This window comes from Dunckerocampus dactyliophorus, chromosome 21 (assembly GCF_027744805.1).
Source record: "Dunckerocampus dactyliophorus isolate RoL2022-P2 chromosome 21, RoL_Ddac_1.1, whole genome shotgun sequence".
Lineage (NCBI taxonomy): Eukaryota > Metazoa > Chordata > Actinopteri > Syngnathiformes > Syngnathidae > Dunckerocampus > Dunckerocampus dactyliophorus.
The window spans coordinates 3,876,282-3,902,316 of NC_072839.1; the positions used below are offsets into that span (position 1 = coordinate 3,876,282).

Genomic DNA, 26,035 nt, shown 5'->3' on the forward strand with positions numbered 1-26,035 from the left:
AGTTAACATGCTAACAGCTAGCATGCTAGCAAGACAGCACTAAGTAGTTTAAAAAGAGATAGGATCAAGAATAATACGATATAGAATATCACACACAATATTATATTTATTCTAATATTTAAAGTTAGTCAATTTAAACAAAAATATTTCTATTTTTCTGTTCCTGTTAGCGGTCGCCACAGCAAGATTTGGCGTACAGTTTTTATTCCTGACACAACCCTCCCGTTTGTGCGTGCTGGAGACGCTGGACATCTCCAATGGCCGGGAATCGAACCCGCGCCGTCTTTTGAATGTGAGTGTACAAAATGCATCTCTACAGCTTAAAAAGGGTACAAAGGAACAAAGCTAGAGAGTTTTGCGCAGTTGTGGATGTTGGCGAGTGGAGTCCAAGTGAAAGCGCGTGCACGTGTGCATGTGATTGCTTGTTTATGCATATTGGCGGACGGCGCCAAGGAGGTGTACCGTTTACGGTGGAGGCACTGAGTGCAGCAGGCATCTAATAACAAAGTGTTTATAGGCCACTTATGCATGCATAGATCCTGGTCTAGCTGTCAACACTTTGCCTTGAAAGCACACAGGCAGCGTCCCCGTCGGACCCAAATACTCTAGAATTCTATCATGACACCCGGGAATGAAATTAAAATGGCCCATTTTCTTTCTCCATGCAAGCAGCAGATCAATTTCCGGGAAACGGCGATGTGATATTTTGCTGCCATTTGGGCTTTCTCGTCTTCGGCGCGGCGCCTTGACTGCCTGCCAGCGGGGAGGCCCGGGCCCGACTGCACGCCTCGCCGGAGGAAGGCTTACTTCTGCCACGGCGAGTTTATTTGCGCCTCGCTAGGAGAATTGCCTTCATTTACCCTTCCCTGACAACACTGGCAAAAGAAAAGGAATAGACAAGCCAGGCGTGAATGCGGAAAAGCCGAAATTGATTTAGTTTGATACGAACGCCTGGGGGTAGCCTCTTTGAAAAGTGAAAAAAGAAATGGAATGTATTCCTTTATGGCTCACGTTTTCACGCCCTTGTTGTTCGTCACAGCGTCACGATCGAACTGCAGTCCAGTACATGTTGATGATTAGCTGCTAACGTGACAAAAGAGCGCACCTCTTCAACAACATCTACATGTTCACGAATAAAAATAGGAAATCAACCTGCTGCTCTTTCCGCATCTGAATAAAATGCAATAAAATGCTAAATAAAAAAAACATTTGACCCAAATAAGGCCACCCCTTTTTTTTCCTGAGTTACCCAGCATGCCTTGCGGTTATGAAGGAGGGTAAAATAGCATTGTTTTGCATGTTTATTAGCGTGTAAGCGTTTATTTCGATTGCCGCATGGTCCGTGTGGAGCAGTCGCACTGTGTGATCCTCATGCCTGTCTTGGGCTGTTTTTGTTGCACCGTGAGTGAGGGAAGTGTTCGCTTTAGTGTTCATGTACTAACTACACAGTATTTCTTGGTTGCTTTTCTGTTTTTAACGTTGTATCGACTTTTTAAAGTCGCCGAGGCTACTAAATGACTAGCAATATCATAAGAATGCTGCATATTATTTAAAAAATGTTAGGATTCACTCGGAAATTTCAAGTTAAACTACATCCTATTTCACGACGGACTTTTAGGGCCACATCGGGGAAAAAAAAAATCTGAGATTTCGTGGTTAAAAGTCGTAAATTTACAAGAATATAAGTCGTACATTTACGTGGAAAAGGTCGTACATGTACGAGAATTAAAATCGCACATTTCCAAGAAAGACGTGAATTTATGAGAATATAAGTCGTACAATTAGTCGTACAACGAGGAAAAGGTCGTACATGTACGAGGATAAAAGTCGTAAATTTAGGACAAAAAAAGGAGTACATTTACGTGGGGGAAAAAAAGTTGTAAATTTACGAGAAAAAACATTTTTAATATTACCTTTGACCAAGGCCAAAGGTCACATAAGTCCCCCGTTTTCATCGCTGTCTCAGGTCGTAAAAAAAGTCGTGAATGTACGAGAATAAATGCTGTATATTTACGAGAATAAGTCGGAAATTTCCGACAAAAAAGGCGTATATTTACGAGAAAAAAAGTTGTAAATTCATGACAATAAGTCGGAAATTTCCGACAAAAAAGGCGTAAATTTATGGGAAAAAAAGTTGTACATTTCTGAGAATGAAAGTTGCAAATGTACATGAATAACGGTCGTAAATGTACGAGAAAAAGTCTTACATTTACGGGAAAAAAAGTGACCTTTGACCAAGGCCACAGGTCACGTAAGACGGCTATGAAACTGGTAAAAGTACGAGAATGAAAGTCCTAACTTTATGCTACAGGCATTGCTGGTCTCCGTTGTTCTATTTCAACGTCCAAGCTAAATTCAGTAGCACAAGTAGGGGCTTGATGATTTACAATGATTTACAATGTCAGATTATTTTTTGGATGATTTTGCAGGACATGATGACAAACACGCTTGTTGTTTGTCCTGCCGTCTTTGTTTGCACACCTCTGACCCGTCCTGTGCGCTGCGCTGCGTTGCGTCACACATCCCTCCAGCCAGCCCGCCCACCGGGGGCCTAATGGAAGCCATATTGAGGAACATCCAGCCCACCTCGTCCACTCACTCACGGGTAAGAAGTAAGAAGTGTGCGGCGACGTTGGCTTCGGGAGTGAAACTGTTATTGCTGTTAATTTCTAACTTTTTTCCAACTTTCCCAGCTGCGGAGGAAGAATGGCTGAACTCAAGGTAAGGCGGCTGTCGCTTGCATTCACTTGCATTCAAAATGGCCGTGTGCTCTTTAAATAGCAAAGTACGCGTGTAGCGCGCTGGCCATTAGGAAATGCACGCCTTCGCTGAGGATTTGTTCTCATGTTTGTGCCACAAATGCGTCAGGTTATGTGAATAACAGAAGCAGACTGACAGATGGGTGGTGTTGCTCCTGAGCCAATCAGGATGCAGCATTCGGCAGCTGCCCAGATGTGAGCTCAGGACGTGAACCCTTGAAAGGAAAATAATGCAACTTGTAGCATAAGTGGTATCGTGAGTGTGATCCTGGATATCAATATTTGCAGAGTAGCTGCTTTCATTTCATGTGATTTTATTTAAAAAATTAAAAAAAAAGTTTCTACTTGCACGCATGCACACATATGGAAGACATCTGCACCCAAGTATGCACACGAACAATGACTCAGCATCTTTCCAACACAGTAATCCCTCGCCACTTCACGCTTGCAATTTCGCAGCATCACTCCATCTTGATTTTTCACAAATATTTCAATGAATAAACTTTTCAGTTGGGGAAAAAAAATACAGATTTGACATATTTGTTGCCTAAATGAAGCATTTTCACGCATATAAAATGGATAAATGAAGGAAAATAAGGCATTGAGAAGACGGATGTGATGTGTAGTATTCTACACTGGTCACTAGTGATGGTGTCATCAAGTGCAGCAGTAGCAATCTGCATTGAAATACTGATTAAAAAAACAAAGTACGCAGGTGTAATTAGTCTTGCAACGGCAAATAACAACAGTGGATGACTGAGCTGCTTTATTGCAACGCTGATGTGAATCAATGTGACGACAATTAAGAAAACAGACGTAATGACGAGCCTTGAAATTTAATTATAACCAGCGTGAACACACTGGTTGTGCATTACAATGACGCCGCGTGTTGTGTGTCTGTCTCACTTTTATTTCTTTGCAGTACATGTGTGGTTTTGGGAATGAATTCTCCTCCGAAGACCCCCGCTGCCCCGGTTCTCTACCTGAAGGGCAGGTACTGAAGAATTCACTCGACCCGTTTTCAAGGTGACGCCTGAATGCAGCACACTGTGTCCCGACAGAATAATCCTCAGGCGTGCCCGTACGGACTCTACGCCGAGCAGCTCTCTGGCTCCGCCTTCACCTGCCCGCGGCCGGCCAATAAGAGAAGGTCTTGATGCGTCTTGATGTTCCAGCGAGTGTCGGTGAATATGTTTAAACTCTTTGGCTTGTCTCCAGCTGGTTGTATCGCATCCTCCCGTCGGTCAAGCATAAACCTTTTAGTGCTGCGCCTTGTGGGAACCTGACGGAGAACTGGAATGAGGTGGAGCCTGACCCCAACCAGGTAGCATGGAAACACTAACACACACAATGGTGCCTTGTAGGGGTGCGTGTTGCAGATTCAAAACTCTGCCAATGAAACTAAGAAACAGTCTGGCCTCCCAATGGTGTGCACTACTTGGCTGCCACCAGCAGAGGTGCTGCTCATTTAGCCTCGACTAGTTTTACCGCCTTCGAGAAGAAGAGCACAGCATCCATGCAGGCCTCAGCTACGCCCTGTTTTTGCTATTTTACTTTTTTTGGGCAGTCACGCATGTTAGGCACGTGTAATCTACGTTATCCGCCCGTCCATTTTAAGGCAGTTGCAGAGCGTAAACGTCAGGCAACAAGATTTCTACTATATACATCACCCCCCGCCCCACTTCCAAAAAATGTTATCAGATTGGAGACGTCACAACGTAATTGATTTATTTTCTTTTTTCTTATATCCACAGTGGAAGTGGATCAATTATAAGCCACATTTTCGTGGTTCCATAAATTATTTAAATAATTTTATTTTTTTAATGTTTTTTTCCCCACTGAAAAGGAAATGTCTTCGGATGGATGGTACTTTTCGGACTCCTTTAGATGAACCCATTGTTGCACTTGTTTACGTTCAAATATGACTATTTTATTGTATTTGTATTTATTCACGTATATCCCAGGTTCCCAAAGTGGGGTACTTGAATAAAAATGAAAAACACTTGGCACCTAACACTCATAATTACAAGTGTGCCCGAACGCCTCACGGCACGAGAGGAACGCAGCAGGAAGTGCCTGAAGTTGAACAGATAAGTACGTTTGATGATTGATGATTTCATTTATGTTGGTGTTCTAATCCCCGCACGGCCCAGCGGTGAAGTCCTGCCCCTGTGAGTGGGGATTCCCCCCAAAATGAGGCTTTATCGTTGGTTCTATGTATTTTTGTACTTGGGATAATGCTTTATCGTGACTGTTAGACTTTCCCCTTCAATTTGGTACGAAATGAATAAGCAGACTTAAACCATGGCCGTCGTGAGTGGACACAAAGTGAAGCTTAAATTGAAGCCATTTAAACGGAAGGCTGCCAACATCAGACAGGAATAAAAGATATGTACAGTAGGATGAATACTCATCTACAGTACTTACAGTACAGTGGCTTTCAAGGAAATGACACATAACACCAGCAGGGGGAGCCTGGGAGCTATAAGAAAAGCTTTGACCTGCGATTGGCTCCTAATTCCGTTGTTTTCCTTTCACAGCTGCGATGGCGGCCATTCTCCATCCCCAAATCTACGGAGAAGAGAGTGGACTTTGTGGCGGTGGGTTGCGTTGCACGTTTCACTGAGATTCAAAGTGGAAGGGCTTCAGTGGGATTGTTGTGTGCGTCCCGCAGGGTCTGCACACCCTCTGCGGAGCCGGGGATGCGAAATCCCGCAACGGCATCGGCATCCACGTGTACACGTGCAACACCCCCATGCTGAACAAGTGAGAACCGCTGTCATAAAGCAAACACAATCCCAAACATTTAGTTTCATTCATACCTCACACAAGTCAGCATTATTTTCCTCCTGCGTTCCAGATGCTTCAACAACTCCGATGGAGACTTCTTGATCGGTAAGCGGGGGAAAAAAGCATCAATCAGCACATGAAATGATCTTTTGTCTCTGCAGTCCCTCAGCAGGGGGAGCTCCTGATCACCACAGAGTTCGGCAAGATGATGGTGGAGCCCAATGAAATATGTGTCCTTCAGGTATGTTTTGGAGTCCATGTTGTGTCGCAATTCTTTTGTCCATATCTCACCGATCTCCACTGTCACTGCGTTTACACCAGCAAGGGATGCGCTTCAGCGTAGACGTCTTTGGAGAAACGAGGGGTTACGTCCTGGAGGTGTATGGAGCACATTTTGAGCTACCTGACCTGGGACCCATAGGTGGGTGACAGCAGTTTCAGTGGGGCACATACAGTATATTCCTGTCATACAAGTCACCAACTTGCCATTAATTCAACTAATCACCCAGAGAAAGCAATTAGCTTAAAGATTTATTGTGTGGGAGTCCCACACAATATACACTTACGTCTTGTTCAGTGTTGTTTATTTACAACAAACAGTGTCATAAATCTACACATACCTGTCTTTGTTTTTGGGGAACTTGGAAAAATGACGTATCCGGCCTTTTGAAACGTCGACTAGAGCAATTAATGGCTGAGAAGTGTGCCGAGGGCATATTTTCAATGCAGTTTGTCTGGATTCTGCCCCCATAATGGCGGCCAAACCCCCCCAGGGCGTAATATGGAAGTGGATGCCGAGTCAGCTCTCCTGTTGTATAATCTCCTTGGTAAAAACTGCAAGGGATCCAAATTACGAAATCACTCATCTTCTCTTGTTGCTTGATAACCCTACACGCACAATCAGAAATGCTGAAACCCCCCCACGCTTGACCACAGGTATACTTTACCTGCATGTCTTCCACAGGAGCCAACGGTCTGGCCAACCCGAGAGACTTCCTGTGCCCCGTGGCGTGGTACGAGGACCGTGAGGTGTCCGCCGGTTACACCGTCATCAATAAGTACCAGGGAAGGCTCTTCGCTTGCCAACAGGTGTGTGTGTGTGTGTGTGTGTCTCCTCAAAGTGTCACCTATGTGGCCTATTAGCTCATTAAAGGTTTGCATGCGGCTCAGGAAACACCCAGTGAAGCGCGACAATGACTAACAGCTTGGACGCTCACCAAGGGAAGCGTGTCATGCATTAGATGCTCCCGCTGATTCATTTACCATCCCTGGCACATGTTCCATATCCAAATGCTTCCACCTCGATTATGCGTCTTAATCGCTCGTAATTAGTTAAGGCGGTCAGGGGTTTTGTGTCTGGTGATACGTCGACAAACAAAGCGTTTATTTCAACATATTTCACTCGAAGAACGATCCCACCTTCTTCCTATTGTGCAGATAATTGTCTAGACGTGTAATGTAAGACAATAAGGGGCTGTAACCGTGGAAACCATGCAAGGCCGGGAACATTTTCGAGCCTCTTGCGATAAAAAAAAGGTGAAAGGTCTCTCTTTCCTGACGTCCATCCTTCCACTAGCCTATAGAGGAGGGGAGGGGGAGCAGGGGGCAAGAAAAATAAGATGGGAGGTGAGGGGGAGCGTTCTCCCATCTTGTCCTGCTGTTTTGTTCCCCCTGCCGTGCAACAAAATTGCTCAAATTAACTTATTATTTGCTTGACTGGGCCAATATGTTTGTTTTTTGTGTACTGTGTGTGTGTACAACTCTTCTAATCGAAGCGAGGAGAGGCGCTACACGTGAATGTCCAGGGATTATCCTGTACCATGTTCACCAAAGATCATTTGGTGTGTGTGTGTTTAGTTGACGGTCAATAAGTTGCGACCCACTTTTCTATATTTTAAGTCAAACTAAAGAATGCATTTTAGCAAAAAAAAAAAAAAAAAGAGGCCTAAAATAAGTGCTAGACATCAGAAATATCCTTGCATTCAAAATGGCAGTTTGATATATTTGAAGTCAAACTAAACACGTGTATTTTGAAGTTTTTCGACACGGTCACAAGTGGCCACAGTGTGAAACAACTGAGGAGTAAAGTCAAATGATGCACACAATACATAAAGTTAGAAAATTGGACATTTCACTTACATCCCTGCAATCGAAATTGTACTTTTATACATTTCAAGTCAAACTATGCCAATATATTTGAACAAAATATATTTGGAAATAATGTTTTTAGACGTGCAGCAATCCCCTGCTTATCACGGTTCACTGATAAGTGAATTTCCGCTAAGTAGAATTCCTTATTTATAAATAATTCTAGGGTAGAAAACCTGTTTACAACCTTCAAAATATGTTTTTTTTGACATTATTAGAGCCCTCTAGACATGAAATAACACCCTTTACACTCCTGTGACTCAATATGGTAGACATCATGAGAAAATAAAACGTACTAAAGACTCACACGTTAGCATTTGGAGAGTTCCTTGTTCTGCACAGTACTTGTGTGGCTGTGGTCAACATGTGCTAATAGACCTTATTCAACCACAAAACAGCGATGATTTATGTTTGATGCACCGAATACATAAGGCTACAAAATGTCTCTTTTCACTTACATCCTTGCATTCAAAAGTTGCACTTTGATAGAAGTCAATCTCAGCAAAACGGCCTCGGCTGAACCGTAACTGATTGAATGAGCCATTGAAATGATGAAGAAACTACAAAGTATGCTAAATAAGGCAACAAAATTAAATATTTCATTTATATGCCTGCAAAAACACAACGATGGCATGCATATAAAAACTTAGTAATTGTAGAAACATGATGTAATATATGCACTTTGCATGTATGAGCCTTTCTTTTGTGTGTGTGTGAGACAGCATACGTGATGACACGTGTGAGGCGAGCACCGAGGTCAGTCAGAAGACGGCTCCAGTTGTAATGAACTATATCGATTTTAGAGCTGCTGCTGTATTATTTTTTTTTGCGGTGACATTATCAGAACAGAAGCGCTATAAAATTGCTGTGTTTTTTTAACAATCAAGATAAAGAAATATCTCTGCACTCTGCTGTTACCCCCCGCCCCTCTCCCATAACTACACTGCCGCAAATGCTTAAAAGTTTGTGAAAGTTTGATTTGGAAGCAAATTACCGAGCAATACCTGCAACGTTGTCTCACAAAGAACAGGGGGTGGGGTGGTGGGGTGGAAGAAGGCTTATTTCACAAAACTTTTTCATTATGACCATTTTCCCCTTTATGCCAAGCAGCGCTCGGTGTGGGAATTTAAGAGTACAAAGACATCATTCATTGTTCCTCCTCTTGTGAAAAGTTCAATTTAAAGTCTTTTGTGTTGTTGCTTTTGCTCAGATTGTCTTATCTGTTTTGTTAGGACTTCTCCCCCTTCAATGTGGTGGCATGGCATGGCAACTACACGCCATACAAATACAATCTTAACAACTTCATGGTCATCAACTGTGTGGCCTTTGACCACGCCGTGAGTCACCTTTGCTCCACTAGCACAAAAAAAGCAACAACGCTTGAACGCCCTCTCACATCCCGTTTTGTGTAGGATCCCTCCATCTTTACCGTGCTGACGGCCAAATCCACAAGACCAGGCGTGGCCATTGCTGACTTTGTCATCTTCCCCCCGCGGTGGGGCGTGGCTGACCACACCTTCCGGCCACCATATTATCACCGTAAGGCTGCGCTTGCTTGACAATGTGTGCAAAAACGTTATTTCCACGTGTGTATTCATGTATTTAAATAAGCCAGTAATGATCATTGGGTGATAGCACTGACACCTAGTGGACTTCATTGTTGTTACACCCTCTGGTAGCAAGGTCTGCGCTGTAATTTTGTGTTATAGCTCCCCCTGTCTGTGTGTCCAGGCAACTGCATGAGTGAATTCATGGGCCTTATTAAGGGCCACTATGAAGCTAAAGAAGAGGGTTTCCAGCCGGGAGGGGGCAGTCTCCACAGCATGATGACCCCACACGGCCCTGATGCTGACTGTTTCGAGAAGAACAGCACTGCTCAGCTCAAACCTGAGAGGGTGGCTGAAGGAACGATGGTAAAAATTTTAAAGTACAGTAGGTCCCCACCTACTCGCACATTTTCTCTGCTTTCAGTTGTTTTTATGGTAACTTCAAATAGAAAGTGGTTTCATGGCGGGGGAAGACTGAATCCAACAGAGGGCGCTGTCTAACAAGTGCCTGTACTTTGTTCTTAAAGTATAGAACTGAATATAAAATGCATTTAATAGCTGAAAGGCATATCTTAGGGTTTCTAGGGCTCTTGGAACAAAGAGTAGGAATCTGTACTGTGAAGCATCACCTTTGACTTTAAATCCTCTTTCTCCCCTCAGGCGTTCATGTTTGAGTCCTCTTTCAGTATGGCTGTGACCAAGTGGGGTCTGGAGACGTGCCAGAAGCTTGACAAGAGCTACTACCAGTGCTGGGAGCATCTACGCAGCCACTTTGATCCCAACTGGAAGCCCAGCAAACACTAGAAGAAAGCCACTGTAGTAGCTATAAGAAAAGTCACAAATGTGTTGCCCCCTTTAAACCTATGCGTCACGCAACATGCATTCTGCAATTTCTATCAAATGTGCTAAAATCAACATAATGATACAGGCTTGAGTTTTAGCCCATAATTGCCACTTGGAGCTGGCAGGAAAAGGTTACGAGTAGTTGCACATCCCTTTAACACCTCAAGAACGTTCGCAGTGAGTTGTCGTGTTTCTTGAATGCATTAGACATTACTGTTCATAATGTGTACACAATTAAACATTTTGTGATTCCCACCTATTTTTCTGAGCATATACCGCCACAATGAATTTGACAGCATAGGTTTATTTTGTTAATTACACGCACCGACACGAGAGAACACACACAGGTCGTCTTGGAGCTCACGACGACAACCTGAACTTGCGTTCCAGAGTTCCATCTCGAATACGCTGCTCTCTCCTGTCCTGTAAATAAACAACCAACAGGTGATGAGGTTCTACCTGCATTACAGTTGACAAATCCTCATATTTCGACACAAGCATATCGATGTCGCATTTCCATTACAATACATTGATGAGACAATAGCCACCGCAGGAAGTACGAAAAAAACAGGGAACTGCTGATGTGAGTCTATGTTGTCTTATTTATGTCTAATGTCTTATTTCCTCTGATTATGTCTACTATTTTGGGTAATAAAAATGTAAAGGTGACTATAAAACCATATTGACAAGATTGCAAACACATTTTCTATGCCATGAGTATGAAAATATTCTATTTACTGAATCCTACTTTGAAGGAATTCACTTACTGCGGTCGGGTCTGGAACCGCGATGAACAAGGGATGATTGTATCATATCTTAATAATTAGTAAAATATTTTTGTCAAGTAAACTTTAAACTTTCATTTTTGATCAGTGCAAAGCAAATGATATCAAATACATTTTGAAGCTACGCATAATCGAATCACGATGCATCGTGATCAGGAGTTAAATCGTATCTAATGGAATCGCCAATTGATGAAGATGCATCGTATCGTTGCTAGTGAATGGAGATGCATGTATCAGGCAGAGCTTCCCATCCCTGTTAACAGTCTAAGCCACGAGTGTGCACATACCCTGTCTGTCTTGAAGACGTAGTAGAGGACAAAGAGAGGAACAATGCCAAACATGGTGCCTATCAGAGACATCTTTGAGGTGGGTCTGAAGTGGTTGTAAGGGTTGAAGCGGGCGTACACCCAGCGTGTCAGGGCAGGATCTTCCTGTAAAAAAAAAAAAAAAATTAAAAAAATGAAGTGTTTAAAGTAGTCTTTACGGGATGTACAGCCTTTACAGGATTGCATTGGGACTACAGATGAAAAAGAGCAAATATGCTAGAATCTGGCTCATTGACAACCTGTACACTGTTCATTTAAACTGTTCATTTATTTGCACTGTCCCAACTAAATAAAATGCAAGTTAGGCCTGTCATGATAATCAATAAATCAATTACTTGCTCATGTCGCGGCACTCGCGTGTTGTGTATTGACATTCACTTATCGTGCAAATGAAAAAAATAGTCCCTAAAACATACATACATACATACATGTCAATTGACGACAGCTTGTCACATGCAACACTTATCTATGCCAGCGTGTGTGATCCCTCACGTTTCCATCTCTTTCCACTTTCTGGCGCCTTTAACCCATTTTGAACTGCCTCTCACGGGCGAGCTACAAGTGGCTATGACGTTCACGCCAACCTACTTTTTCAAGTGTCACTTAACAATCTTGCTCTCTTGTTGTCATTATAATTCAAAACAGTAGATGTGTGACTAAGTTGTTTAACAAACATGTAGTGTGTCCAGCCTTAGACAGCGATGCAGTGTCAACGAGCTTTGAGTGCCTGGGAGGTGGAAAAGCGCTACACTTATGGAAGACCATTTATTTGGCATTAAAAAATAAACTGCATGTAGCCCACCACCACAGCTTCATTTTGCTGCATCTAAAACCTGTACTTTGGCAAAACGTTACACGCTATTAAACGTAAACGGCACTTGACGTGTCAATAGAGGATCGGAACACTGCAGTTTCCCCATCAGGCGATTTGATTGATGAACTCCTTCCCTCAAATTGATCATTAAAACCACCTGCTTTCGTGACGGCTCGAAAGAAAACCTGCAGTGTCTACTGTAGTGCCCTACATGGCACGAGTTTGACACCGCCGATGGATGTGGACGCCTATGGAATCACAGGAGTGCCAAAATTAAAGGGAATACGTGTGGAAATACAAAGAGAATCAATAAAAAAAAAAAAATTACAAATGTGGAAATACAAAGAGAATCAATAATAAAAAGATATACAAATGGAGTCATATTCCTTTTCCATTTTGTCATTGTTTTTTCTGTATTGTCTGTTTTTTCCAACTGTTTTTTGCTCGGTTGGTGGAAGATGTCATGGAAAGTTTTTATAAAAAAGTCTATAAAGTCTTTAAAGGTTATATCTGCGTTGATGAATGCAGATGTGGATGAAGCTGTGTGGCGCAATTTTGGAGGTAAATGCCTTATCTTATCTTACTTAAATTTCCCACGTTTACTTTTGATAAACGTGTATTTGCATCTACTTTCTGTCCGTGACATTATTTCCGGGCTCCCGAGTTTCCATAATTACATAGCCCGTGTAGTCATCATCCTGGCAGAGGGTCATTCTTTTGCATTTGCCATTACTAAATGAAAAAACACAGATGGAAAAGACAAAACAGGAAAAGTGACGCCAAAATGGGAAAAAAAGAAAGACAATACAGAAATCATTCTTTTGTCTTTGTCATTACTAAATGCAATGACAAAACGTAAGTGGAAAAGACAAATACAAAACAGGAAAAACAACGGCAAATTGAAAAAAAAACAAAAACAATACAGAAAAAACAATGACAAAATGGAAAAAGAATGACTACATTTGTATATTTTTTTATTATTGATTCTCTTTGTATTTCCACATTTGTAATTTTTTTAAATTTAATTATTGATTCTCTTTGTATTTCCACACGAATTCCCTTTTAATTTTGGCACTCCTGTGATTCCACAGACCAGGACTTGAGTTGGTTAACGTCGACTGGTTGTACATATTAGCTGGACCAACGCAAACAGGTTCAACTGTATAGACTTCTTATGGTCCGCTGTAATGGTGTAGACGTACAAAGCATTATATTGGAATGTTTAGTTGCTAGGTTGTATTCGACACTAATTTACACCTGCGTGAGTGTTGGGTTGTAATTAAAAGGTCCCTGTAATACATGAGCGTTAGCATCCATTACGAGCCTGCTATCTTCGTTCGACAAGAATGACAAAGGTAAAATATTCCAGTTCCACTTTGACACACATAAGAGTTATGAACGGCTTATTTTTACGAGCTTAAACGTTAGCATGCAAGCAGTTAGCATCGCAAGTTTCTCCAAGGGTGACATTGTTAGCTCGCGGTTAGCCACACTTACAATGAGCTCTTTTCTGTGCGGGTTGTTGAGCTGCATCTGGTATTGCCTCTTCAAATTCGCCCGCAGTGCCGCCCGCTCTTCCTCGGCGCGTCGGTACTCCGGCGAAACGTTAAAGTACTCATTGGGGTCCAGTGTTTTGGGCCGTGTGGCCAAGGGCGCCTCTCGATAGTCCGCCATGGCGGTTCGGCCAAACGAGATTTGGGGAAGTCTCGTGTTGTTGTGATGAGCAGAATGACGCGTTGCCTGAACTCTCGCGCGGAGTCATCGCCATGGAAACAGAACTAACTTTTGTTGACTTCAATATCGTCGACGACAGCTGACGTTTTAATTTTGATAATTTGTGGTATAGGACGAGTGCTTCGTCTTCTTCCCTCCATAGTCAGTATGGAACAAGACGATGTTGTTGATCATGAGGAGGATGAAGAGGATGATGTTGATGATGGTAGTTTGGCAGAAGGAGAAGAAGATTTGGAGGCCACAGTCCAAACTATCAACGAGCGCGAGAAAATAGCTCAAACCGCTTCTTCCGGTTTTGAACTTCCGGTCACCGTGGATGACTTTTTACGCAGTTTTCTCAGTGAAATGGGAATGACGGCAACCCTCGACTGTTTTCAAGCGGAGTGGACGGAGGTGGTACACAGGGGCTTGGTGGACCCCAAGCAGGTGGACGTGATTCCCGATATTTACGTGCACAACCAGCGTTTGCGCAACGAGCTGAAACACGCACTTCGGGAGAGAGAAGAATACCGGAGGTCTGCTTCTGCCTCGGCTGAGACACTGTTGAGGGCACAGAGGGCCCGGGACGAACAGCGGATGAAGCTCAAACGTGCAGACCAGGAGAAGTGCAGACTGGTGGAGGAGACGAGGAGACTGATGGCTCAGTGCAGTGCATGCGAACCTGCAATCAGGAAAATGGACGGAAAATATCAGGCCATTGTGCAGCAGACCATGAAAGTGGCTTTGGAGAGAGACAAGGTTCTGATGCAGGTCAAACCGACTCAGAGTCAACCAGCTTCTCCGCGTGGGTGCAGGACTTGCAAGGAGATGAGGCGCAGGAACCCAAATGGTCCATAAATGGCTCATATAAAGAGAATTTTTATTATGCGACATGATCCCTATTAGTTTTCTGTCCAAAGTGTATCGTCATCGTAAGCAACGCAATGCCTCATACACACTTCGTACTGTTTATTAGTTGGAGGGTATTTACTAAAGTGCACCTTTTCTGTCAAAAAAAATAAAACAATGTTTCATATCCAACCACAAGAGGGCGAGCTTTACCAACTACTGTCTCTACTGTATAGCAGGGCCGTCCAAACTTTGTCCACCCAGGGCCACATAGTGAAAAATGAAAGGATGTAAAGGCCACTTTGATGCTTTATAAAGCAACACTTGTCGATATGCTAAGAAGTTATATATTTCAAGAAAAAATGCATCTCAGCTTTGTGATATAGGTGAAAAGGCCTATTAGTAGTATCAACTGGTCTTTTTTCTCCCATTTTTGCCATTTTAATATTTCAACTTCTTAAATAATTTTTGTAATTTTTTCTGCAATATTATGACTTAATTTCCATGATATTTTGACTTTATTCCCATATTATAACTTCCCCAACCTAATTAAAAAAAATACAACATAATTTTGTTTCACATTGTTTAATATTTCACCTCTGTTACTAAGAAGGCATTTTTCCTCATGAGTTTCTCATAAAATTGAGACGTTTTCTCGTTAGAATACGACTTTTTTTCCTCAATATTGTGACTTCATTCTTGTAAAAGTGCAGATGTTTTCTACCCCCATTTCTTCTGCTGTTCTACTCGTAATTATGACTTTATTCGCACAATATTTTGACTTTATTCTTGGAACTTTTTGCGCAAGCAATTATTTTTTAAAAAATGAACACTTTATTCTTTGTTTTGTCATGGTACGCCTTTTTTATTGTTAGAATATGACTTTTTTCTCAATATTTTGACTTTATTCTTGTAAAAATTACAGCTGTTTTTTTTTTCCATTTTTGCTGTTTTTTTTTTTTTTTAATTTTCCAACAATTTTAACTTCTTGTAAGTTTTGTTCTCGGAATTATTATTATTATTATTATTATTATTATTATTAGTAGTAGTAGTAGTATTATTATTATTATATTCCCAAAATATTTTGACTTTGACTTTTTCTTGTAATTTTTTCCAGAATCAATTTTTCCAAAAATTACAACTTTTCAAAAATATTTTTTCTGCAATGCGTCAACTTCGGCCGCCTCATGGCTCAGGTGGTAGTGGTCCTCTCCCAACATGAAGGTTCGATCCTCTGCCCTCCCGTGATCGCGTCGAAGTGTCCTTGGGCAAGATACTAGCAGTGTCAATTACGCTATTTTTGTAAAATTCCGTTCACTTAATATTTGGACTTGTAAAATAATAATAATAATAATTTTTTAAGAAGAAAAAGAATGAAAAAGCTGCGGGCCGCACTTTGGAGTCCCCTGATCTTTAGACTTAGATTTTGAGTTAGACAGACTTTATTGATCCACAAGGGAAATTGCTTGGTTTCAGTCGCTCAACTGCAAGAAAAAAGCTCTTAAATAAAATGCAGTGCAATATGAATAAAATATAGTAATAAAACAACAAGATAATCATATTTTGAAATGGTGTGTAAAAACATAAGTACAAGTAAATGTACACTGTACACAAGGGAGGGCAGACAGTACAGCGCAATAATGCTGTGAACGATCTTTCACAGACAGGTGAGGTATTGTAGAGCCGGATGGCGTGTATAACGGTTACTGTGGGAACGGAACTGGAGGAGTCTGTTGGAAAATGAGCTCCGCTGCTTGTCTGTTGTCCCGTGGAGTGGGCGGGAGAGGTTGTCCACGGTGGAGAGCAGTTTGTCCAGTTTTCCCATCCAAAAGTTCACAAAATAATTACAATTTCTACGTTCCAACCACAGAAATTGTGTAATTTGTTATAATGTTGTCTGAAACTGAAATGTGAATGTTGATTAGGTAATAGCATTTCCATAGCGGTCATAATTTGGACAGACTACGGTTAATCGCCCGCAGTGCAGTAGCTCATAAAATGTGACCTGTCAAAAAGTGCAATACTGTCAACTCCAGGTTGGCGCTCTAATTAGCAAATGAACTGCACCTGAATGCACACAAATATGTCAATGCATGAGAATTGGATATCTCGGTTAGAGGGGTGCTGAGAGAGCTCTTTGAAAGCTGCCGCATCAGGAAGTGTGACCGAATGATTTATTCCGCCAGAGCATTTGAAGTGCCATCTCTCTCTGCAGTTCGGAATCCCAAATTCCCAGGGAGTTCATACTTCCCCGGGCCAAGCGGCAAAACATCATGTCTGTCAACAAAAGTTTCCAGGGAGATTTTTAACCTCATGGTTTTTATTCATGTTTTCGTTGATTTCCAGCTGGCAGGCTCTTTGTCAACACAGCTTGATGCAAAATGTGAATTCTCCCATCGTAGTGCTCATTCCCGATTATTGCTGCTCGCTTGGAAAACGGGAGCAGGGTTCCTTCTGTGGCCGCAACCCCAGAAAATAGTTGAGTTCTTTTGCAGCGGCCCTTGAAGTGGCTCGAAGACTTGCAGACGGTGACCTCATGCGCTCTGCTGCTTCTTATTCATAATATTCCCTGCCTCAAAGATTCCATGCCTTTTGAGGAATGTAACAGGAATTCAACGTTCCACCCTTGTTTTCATCTCTAGTGCGTAATTATTCCGGTTTGAAGACCTTTTTTACACGTACAAGTCAGCAAGGAGGTGCGTTTCGTACCACCCAAGCAGACCTCCACTGTTTGTCTCATCTTCCTTCCCTCGGTGCTTCCGCTCTGTATTGTGTGTGTATATGGGAAGGCTTCAACTTTGTAGCTCCGTCCGAAATATCTCACGCTCATTGGAATTCCACCCTCGCCCGCCATGCTCCGTGTGCTGCCCTCCCAGCTTGTCTCCTTTTTTATTTATTTATTTTTTAATTTTTTTTTGCCCCCTGACCCACCCGTCGGCCTCACATCCTGCAGGAGGTGTCTCACCTTGGTGAGAGTGACACACTCGAGCTCTACCGGCTTGCCCAAAGCCCTTTTTGTCCTTTCAAAGCAGGATTTGGCAATCTGCGGCCCGCGGGCCACATCAAGCGTCTTAATCCGGCCCACCGGGCATTTCCAAATTCCTTTTTTTAAACATAGAAACTGTAGCCGGCCGCATGACGTGCAGCGCTATTGTGGTCAGATGCAATCTGTAGCCTGTGCAAAAAAAGCAATCCAAACACAACACGCAGACACACACCACGCACAAAGTAACCGACCTACTGCACCATGTGGGCATACAAATAAATATCTACGCACTATACCCATGCAAAGAAAAAACACCGTTATATTCCCGCCGCAAGGCATGCTGGGTAGCTTGTAGTACTCTTTCTCCCGACATTTTGCCGTGTTTGTCGCATTTTTGCTTGATTGCAAATATGTTGAGGTCATCAGCGAAGTAAAAGAGTTACAGTACTCCTTGATATCCAATCTTCTGTTGTTCATAGTTGATATTGTTGTTGTCGCTGGACTACCCAGCATACCTTGCAGAAATAAGTTTTAATTTGCGTGTTATGTTTAGCGCTTAGGTGTTTGTCACCCACATAGTAGGAGTAGTAGGTGATTTATGTGATGTGTTAACTTGCTGTGGATGTGTTGTGTTTTTGTTTCGTTGCACCGTGAGCAAGTATACTGATAACTGTGCTTTGCAAGACCAATAACCGCTAACTTTTTTTTTTTTTAGGTCTACTTTTTAAAAATGTAGTTTAAACTGTGCACACAGAGGGACGCAAACAAATTAGGATTTGACCATCAAGTGGCAGACGTCTCACCTCCGCCGCTGCCCAACATGTCTGTGGTCGCCATTTTTGTAGTCCTTTTTGGCGAATCAGTTTTGAATGAGCGTTTGTGTAGAATTTCCAACTAAATTTCCGCAAGGCGCCACATGAGATGGCTTCGCAATACACTTAACGAGTCCAGGCTTTTTCATCCTGATGATCTACTTTTAAAAAAGCATCTGGCAATTCCAGCATGTCGCCGTGTTATTGATTCCCTTGCCTGAAGCATTAGCGTCTCAATAAATTAGTTTGTGGGCAAAGGGTCAAGCTCAGCAAAAATGTTGTGCTTCAACGTACATGGGCAGAGATGGGCCCGCCGCTCCATCCGTCATCCGCCATATTTCCCACATATATGAGTGGATAAAATGCAACATTTGTCATAAATAGATTGCATTTCCTGCAGCAATTGGCTGAGAAAATGTGTCCAAAGTGCGGCCCCGGGGGCCATTTGCATCTTATTTTTTTTAGCATATTCTAAAAAGTAAACAAATGTTGAATGTTACAAGGTAAGACTCTAATACTAGCAACAATTTGCTTTATCATTTAGCTGAGATCTCATGTTTCTATCGTTTAGCTGAGATGGTGGCAGTTTTTTTCCGTAAATATTGTGGCCCTAATTTCTCGTTTATCGTATTGAATCGGTCCTCGACCTCAGCGTCATAAACGGGTTTCCGCAAAGTAGGATCCCATATTTATAAATTGAATGTTTTTCTAGTTAAAGCAAGGGTGTCCAAACTTTTTCCACCGAGGGCCACGTGGTGACAAATGCAAAGGAATGCAGCTTGGATATTTTGGAAAGCCACACGAGTAGAAGTGCTAAGAAGACTGCACCTCAGCTTTGTGATTGGAGGTGAAAAAGCATACTAGGTTGAACCGGTCTTGGATTCCCCACCCCCATTTTTGCATTTTTGAAATTGAATTTTCCAAATATTTCAACTCTTTTCTCAAATAACGTTTGTAAATTTTCTTCTTGTAATATTATGACTTTATTCCCGTAATATTTAAACTCCCCCCCCATCTTAATTTTGCCCAAATTACACCTTTGCTTTTAGTTTCTCATAATATTACGGCTTAACAAAAGTATTTTTTTCCTATTTCAGCTGGAGCTATTAAAATGACACATTTTCTCATATTATGAGTTTATTATATGAGTATATGGTTTGACTTCTGTTTTGTCATAAACTTACAGCTGCTTTTTCCATTTTTACTGTTGTTGTTTTTAATTTTCCTACTATTTTTCTCATAATGCTATGACTTTATTCCGATATTTTGATCCTGTTCCTCTAATAATCCGATAAAAAACTTTTCCCAATCTAATTTTGCAAAAATTACAACTTTACTTTTTGCTTGTTTCTCATCTTCTTTTTTCTTTAACATTCTGACTTTATGCAACTAAAATGACATGATTTTTCCTCATATCCTCTTGAACTTTTTTCTTATATTTTGACTTTATTCTTGTAAAATTACTGCTGACATTTACATTTTTGCTCTTGCTGTTTTTTTTTTTAATATTATATATTTTGGCATATTTTATTTTTACATACAAAAAAAAACGGCCCCTGGGCTGCACTTTGGACACCGTTACAGCATAGAAAACCGGTTTACGACCTTCGTTTTTACCATTATGAGAAATAACGCCCCCTGTAGTCACCTTTACACTCACATTACCCAATATAGTAGACATAATAGGAGAAAATAAGGCGTGTGTTGCTGTAAACGGGGGTAAGCTGAGCGCGGGGCGGACAGGAAGTGATGTTAGGGGTTCACAGCTGACATTTAGCTTGGTGTCGGTTAGGGACGCAACAGTAGCCCAGCGGTGTTCAGTATTGTTGTGCCAGAGGATTCAAACCCGCAATAAAAGCCTGTTGTTCCGGCGATCAAGTCTGGTGCTGGTCTCACCAACCCTTACAGTCACATTACTGGCACCTAGTGACCACTATAGAATGCTACATATCATCACAACGTCTTTGAATGCGTCTTCTAAAGGGCCTTTAGTTCATTTAGCCATTTTTATGCTTGAAAATGCTCCATTTAGGCAAAATGTGCTTAGATATGTATTATTTTGGGCTAATCTCAGGCCGTATTCAAGCATGATAGAGTGAAGCCGCAAAGCGCAAAGTGACGAGGGATTGCTGTACTCGGCATATATTGACCTACATCAGATTTTGACGTGTTTAATAACTAATAAAAATGGTTACAAATATCAAAGTGGCCCCCCCCATTTTTTAATCGCCTTATCGAGTCGCACAAGCGATAGTAGAAACAGGCAGGTAAGGTAAGGGACCACATCAGATCAGATGCTAATGTGACATTTAAGTCGTGAAACAAACAGAGCGTGTGTGCGTGTGCGTGTGTGTGTGTGTGTGTGTGTGTGTGTGTTTGTGTGTGTGTCCAACCAGCCTGTTGATGTGCAAAAGATTTAAGTCTTCTAAATAAGCCTCCCACTCATGTCTGCATGCTGTCAGGCCAGCGTGAGAGGAGTTAAATAAAAACGCATGTACAGACACATACTGTACACCTCGCCTTCTTGGTATTTTCATCGCTTGAGTGTGAGTGATTGCAGGATGCTTTGGTTAGAGCCTTGTATTGGTGTGGGGGGTAGGCCAGGCCCCGCCCTTGTGTGTCTGATCTGATCGGAGGTGGCGGGAGATGGGGGTTGGTGGGGACGAGGCGAATCCAGCCTGAACGTGTGGTCACAGTCTGCGGCGGGCTTGAAAATAGATGAGACATGCACGGCGGGGACACTGGGAAGGCACTGCCTCCTCGTGACTGTCCCCCGCCGCAAAATCACACAGCAAAGACGCTAAATACGCTCCCCGCTTTGATGGCGAGATGAAATGAAAGTCAAATTTTGATGGTACAGTGCAAGCCTCCGTTTTATACGGAGTCTTATCCGTGCTGCCATCGCTCAGTGAGCGCTGTCACGGCGGCAGCTCGACGATGTTAACTAACCGGTCCTAAGCACCACGTACCGCACGGTTTGGCAAGTGATCACAGCGTTTCCGTCTCGGGGTGGACCCCGAACTTGGTTTAGACTTTCATTTCCATCCCGCGGTGCTTGTTGTTTACGATGAGCGGCTCTCGTCAACAAGAAGCAAACACTTAAGTCGCGGTTTTCTAATCCCCGCAAAGCACATTGACCGTAAAGCCCGCTAACGACGCCATAAGCCATACGGGAACATTGCAAATAATGTATGCCTACCGATTGTTGGCTCCAAAACACTCATCTCGACAATCACATGACTCAGAAGTGCTTTGCTAGAACTCCCTGACATTGACGTCATCATGAGTAAACGTCTTTGTCGTCCAAAACAATGTAGTTTGTGGGAGGGTGAACTTTGTCGTATTTGGTCATCGCACAGTCATCGTGAGGAGTTCCCCAGCCGCAGCCTTGTGTGTACTGGGTGTTACACACACACACACACACACACACACACACACACACACACGCACATCACGTTAGGTGGTTATTTTCTTTCCTTTGTGAGGCAAATGCTCCACTTATAAATAATGACACTTTGGGTAGTAATAATACACATTTATACTGTTTGGATAAGGAGGTAAGTGTTTGTTGTTGTGATGGTGCAGCCTGCCTACCAAAAATAATAAACTGTAATTTGAAGAAAACTTAGTTTTTTATGGATCATGAAAATGAGGGTGAAACATTGTGCTTTTGTTGAAAATTATAGAGGTCCTGTGTGCACACAGCCTTCTGCAGGTAGATGGGGCGGTAGATGGGTAGCATGTTAGATGGGTAGGTAGGTAGCTAGGTAGTTAGATGGGTCTGTCAATCGACGGTGTTAGACAGGAAGGTGTGTTATTATCTATGTTGGTGGTTAGGTCGGTAGAGAGGAAGGTATACAGGTATGTAGGTAAAGCGGTAAAAGGTGTGTAGAAAGGTAGGCATGAAGGTAGACAGGTAAGTTGAGCGAAAGAGGGCAAGATCGGTTTGTAGGTAGAGTGGAAGGTAGATAGGTACGTAGGAACGTGGGTATAAAGGCACTTTCAGAGGCAGAGAGGAAGGGTTGTAGGTAGAGGCAGAGAAGTGAACGTATACCTGGGTAGGTATTGGAGGTAGTCAGCTTGGTAGATTGGTAGATATGTTGGTAGGTAGGGAGGAAGATACTGTAGGTATGCAAACGCAGGTAGCTATACAGTCGGCAGAGAGGAAGATAGATTGGTGTGGATATAGAGAGGTAGGTGGGAGGGTCCAGTATGTAGGTGGGTAGAGAGGTAGATAGGTATGCAGGTAGTCAGACGTAGATGGGTAGGTAGCTAGGTAGGTAGGTAAGCATGTGGTAGATGGGTAGATACAGTAGGTAGGTTAGTCAAACAGAAAGGTAGGTGGATAGGTAGGGCATGTTGCTGGGTAGGTATATAGAGCGGTAGATCCTGTAGGCATGTGGGAGGTCGGGTGGACAGATGGGTGTGTACTGTACTGTATGTTGCTAGCTAGCTCGATGGAGACGTAGAGTGATAGGCGTGTATGCACTGTAGTTAGATGGTGTTACGACCCAAAGGAACACCATTACATTGTAAGGAGAACGCAGGAGACGGGACGAGCAAGTCACCAAAGTTTATTCATGTATTAACTTTAAAAAAAAGATGAAAAAAAAAACCCTCCCATGCACAAAGAAAAAATGCGCCACCCCAAACAAACAAAAGGACGATGAGGTGAACAGGTCACCTCACCGCTACCCCTAAACAAGAAAAAAGACAACTAAATCCCTAAACGAAACCAAAACCGAAAACAGGACAGCCGGTCACTCCAGAACAAACAAGAACTAAAAAAACACTCATAAAAAAAACACAAAAACCAGCCTGCCGCTCGGTATGAAGCCCGCAGCAAGCATAAAGCGGCTGAGTGGCCGTGGAGCATGCCGAGGAGGAACCGAGTCTGCCACAGACGGAGGCAGCACGCGGCGTGGAAGGTGGAAGGCGAGAGCCGGAGTGAGAAAGTGCAGAGCACACCTGCACCCATTTATAGGCTCCAAAAAAAGGGGTGGGACCAATCAGCTGCTTCCTGCAAAACAGAAAATGCTCAAACTTAACAGATGGTAGGTAGCTAGATGATATGGATATGTAGGTTGGTAGTAGTTGGGTCGTGACAAACAGGCATGCAGGTGTGTGGGTAGTTAGACAGGTACAGTAGATGTGTCGGTAAAGAGGATCCTCTTACTGGTATGGAGGTAGAAGGGCAGGGAGGTATACTGTATAATTGATATTGTTTTTCAGCATAGCTCTTTCATTAATAAGGACCTGTGCAAAGGTTATTCCACCAGGATGTTCCAGTAGTTACGGAGGCCACGTCTTTCTGACAGCCTGTGAATACTGTAGGAGCAATACGACCTTGGTCTTTTGGAAGAGCATTGCCGTTTCTGGCATCCCGGGTTTGTTTGTAACCAAGACGACCGTGTGCATCCTCCTAATCCAGCTTGTATCATGACTAGGCCACCGCCTCATGCACCTCACTAACTAACATGCTGTGGGGGGAAAAAACGCTTTTTTGTCAGGGTATTTTTGCAACAGCGAGTCCTTATAAATGTCTCAATAACTGCGGGCTTTGATTTGGTAAATGAGCGCAGGATGAGTCATCCGCTTCGTTTGGATCGTCTTGTAATGTACTCGTCAGATTGCCTCACACTGGAGGTTTTCTGCTGCAATTTTCCGATAAGAGCCTTTTCAGCTGTTATTTGCAAAGCATCACTCATTGGTGAATTGAGACAGTGAATTATTGAACCCCAGCTCACCCTTACGCTGCTGTAAATAGGCGCGAGTCCAAGCTCTGGGTCTGTGCACGCACTGACGTCAGCGTCCTGCAGAAGCACTCCGGTCTAATCTGCTGGTCTGGACCACGCTTTGTTTCCATTTTGCGGCCAAATGAATTAAAAGTGACACACGATACTTAAACAGACGTAATTTGATGCGCGAAACAGATGGTCTAATCTACATTTAATGTTTTTTGGGGTTTTTTTACTCCTGTTTTTATTTTACAAACAGGCTATTTGCTCTCATGCTTTTTTTGTTTTGTTTTACAAACCGTGAAGTGTACCTGCTTCAAGCTTCTCATGCATCATGTTTGGGAGACAGTAATGGCACGGTGGCCGAGTGGTTAGCATGTTGGCCTCACAGTCACAGTCAAGAGATCGAATCTCCGTTGGGCATTTCTGTGTGGAGTTTGCATGTTCTCCCCGTGCGTGCGTGGGTTTTCTCCGGGTACTCCGGTGTCCTCCCACATTCCAAAAACATGCATGTTAGGTTAATTGGCGACTCGAAGTTGTCCATAGGTATGAATGTGAGTGTGAATTGTTGTTTGTCTATATGTGCCCTGCCATTGGCTGGCGACCAGTCCAGGGTGTACCCCGCCTGTCGCCCAGAGTCGGCTGGGATAGGCTGGGATACCCCCCGACCCTAATGAGGAGAAACCGCATAGAAAATGATAGGATGGTAATCCCTTGTTTATCGCGGTTAACTGTGATAAGTGAATTGAAGTAGGCTTCCTTATTTCTAAATCAAATATTTTCCCATTTAGAGCATCGAAAACCTGTTTACCACCCTCTAAATACGTTTTTTAAGCATTAGAGCCCTCTAGACATTAAATAACACCCCTATAGTCACCTTTACAGTCATGTTACCCAACATAGTAGACATTGAAAGTAAGAAAATAATAAGAAAATAAGCCATTTAAGATATGTTGTCGTCCCTCGCCACATCACAATTACAATTTCGCGGCTTCACTCGTTGTTTCCAAAATATTTTAATCAATCATCGCTGTGTTGTGGTTGAGCATGGCCTATTATTAGTCAAGAAAACATACACGTTCAAGCTAAATGTATAAGTTTTTGACCTGAATTTAGCAATTTCAAGCATAAAAATAACTAAATGAACTAAAATACAAATTTAAGACGTTCAGAGAACGAAAAGACATGTTGTGGTATGTCGCATTCTACACGGGTCACTAGATGTCAGTAATGTTGCATTATGTTACATTGATGAGACAATAGCCATTGCAGGAAGAGGGGGTGGTTGGGGGGTGGATTTCTATTATGTCAACTTAATTAGGTAATGTGAGTATAAAGCTGACTATAGGGGTGTTATTTCATGTCAAAGGGCTCTAATACAATAAAAAAAAAACGTACTGACAAGGTTGTAAATAGGTGTTCTATGCTCGAGGAATCCCACTTCACTAAAATTCACTTGTCTGGAACCAATCAACCGTGTTAAATGAGAGCTGACTGTAAAAAAAGGGTCATGCTCATGCATGGTGTTGCAGTACATGGGTTGCAGTGCTAGGCATGCGCATGGCAAGTGACGTCGGGCGTTCAGAGTTGAGTTTTATTTGGCAACATCAGCCCGTGTTAGGGATCATTGTTCCTGTTGTGAGCTCATTCAAACCTGCAATAAAAGCCTGTTGGTCCATCTGGTGTCTCGCTGAAAATTAGAGTAACATTAGTGACACCTAGTGACCAGTGTAGAACACTACGGAACATCACACTGTCTTTGAATGCATCTTCTGAATGCCTTATATTTGTATTTTTTTAGTTCTTTTTTATGCCGGAAAGTGCTTAGTTTAGGCAAAAATCCATAAAATTTGCTTCAATATAATTTTTTTTTGTTGTACCACGAAAGAGCAAATGGCTTCATGGTGTGAAAGTAGAAAGCGAGA

The 26,035-nt window shown here is 42.6% G+C and overlaps 2 protein-coding genes across 3 annotated transcripts; one reads left to right on the forward strand and one right to left on the reverse strand.

Moving 5' to 3' along the window:
* Window positions 1–2,488: 2,488 nt before the first annotated feature.
* hgd (homogentisate 1,2-dioxygenase) lies at window positions 2,489–10,778 on the forward strand. Of its 2 annotated transcripts, XM_054765700.1 has the most exons (15): window positions 2,489–2,605; window positions 2,694–2,721; window positions 3,682–3,753; window positions 3,821–3,909; window positions 3,978–4,083; window positions 5,300–5,359; window positions 5,434–5,525; window positions 5,620–5,654; window positions 5,711–5,790; window positions 5,871–5,970; window positions 6,514–6,638; window positions 8,930–9,034; window positions 9,110–9,236; window positions 9,429–9,610; window positions 9,905–10,778. In XM_054765700.1, exons 2-15 carry the CDS (start codon window positions 2,707–2,709, stop codon window positions 10,046–10,048), a joined length of 1,332 nt encoding a protein of 443 aa, XP_054621675.1. In that variant the 5' UTR covers window positions 2,489–2,605; window positions 2,694–2,706; the 3' UTR covers window positions 10,049–10,778. The 2 variants fall into 2 exon arrangements, with proteins under 2 accessions (XP_054621675.1, XP_054621674.1); XM_054765699.1 differs by having other exon boundaries at window positions 2,590–2,721.
* On the reverse strand, window positions 9,914–13,721 carry ndufb4 (NADH:ubiquinone oxidoreductase subunit B4). The gene is made up of 3 exons (XM_054765701.1): window positions 13,510–13,721; window positions 11,160–11,303; window positions 9,914–10,510 (listed from the first exon to the last, which is right to left on the reverse strand). Exons 1-3 carry the CDS (start codon window positions 13,684–13,686, stop codon window positions 10,448–10,450), a joined length of 384 nt encoding a protein of 127 aa, XP_054621676.1. The 5' UTR covers window positions 13,687–13,721; the 3' UTR covers window positions 9,914–10,447.
* Window positions 13,722–26,035: the final 12,314 nt, after the last annotated feature.

Coding starts and splice junctions, on each gene's coding strand:
- ndufb4 (XM_054765701.1), bottom strand. CDS start 13,686: ATGGCGGACTATCGAGAGGCGCCCTTGGCCACACGGCCCAAAACACTG. Junction 11,304..13,509: donor CGCACAGAAAAGAGCTCATT/GTAAGTGTGGCT, acceptor TTTTTTTTACAG/GAAGATCCTGCCCTGACACG. Junction 10,511..11,159: donor ACGTCTTCAAGACAGACAGG/GTATGTGCACAC, acceptor GTTTATTTACAG/GACAGGAGAGAGCAGCGTAT.
- hgd (XM_054765700.1), top strand. Junction 3,910..3,977: donor CGGCCGGCCAATAAGAGAAG/GTCTTGATGCGT, acceptor GCTTGTCTCCAG/CTGGTTGTATCGCATCCTCC. Junction 5,655..5,710: donor CGATGGAGACTTCTTGATCG/GTAAGCGGGGGA, acceptor TTGTCTCTGCAG/TCCCTCAGCAGGGGGAGCTC.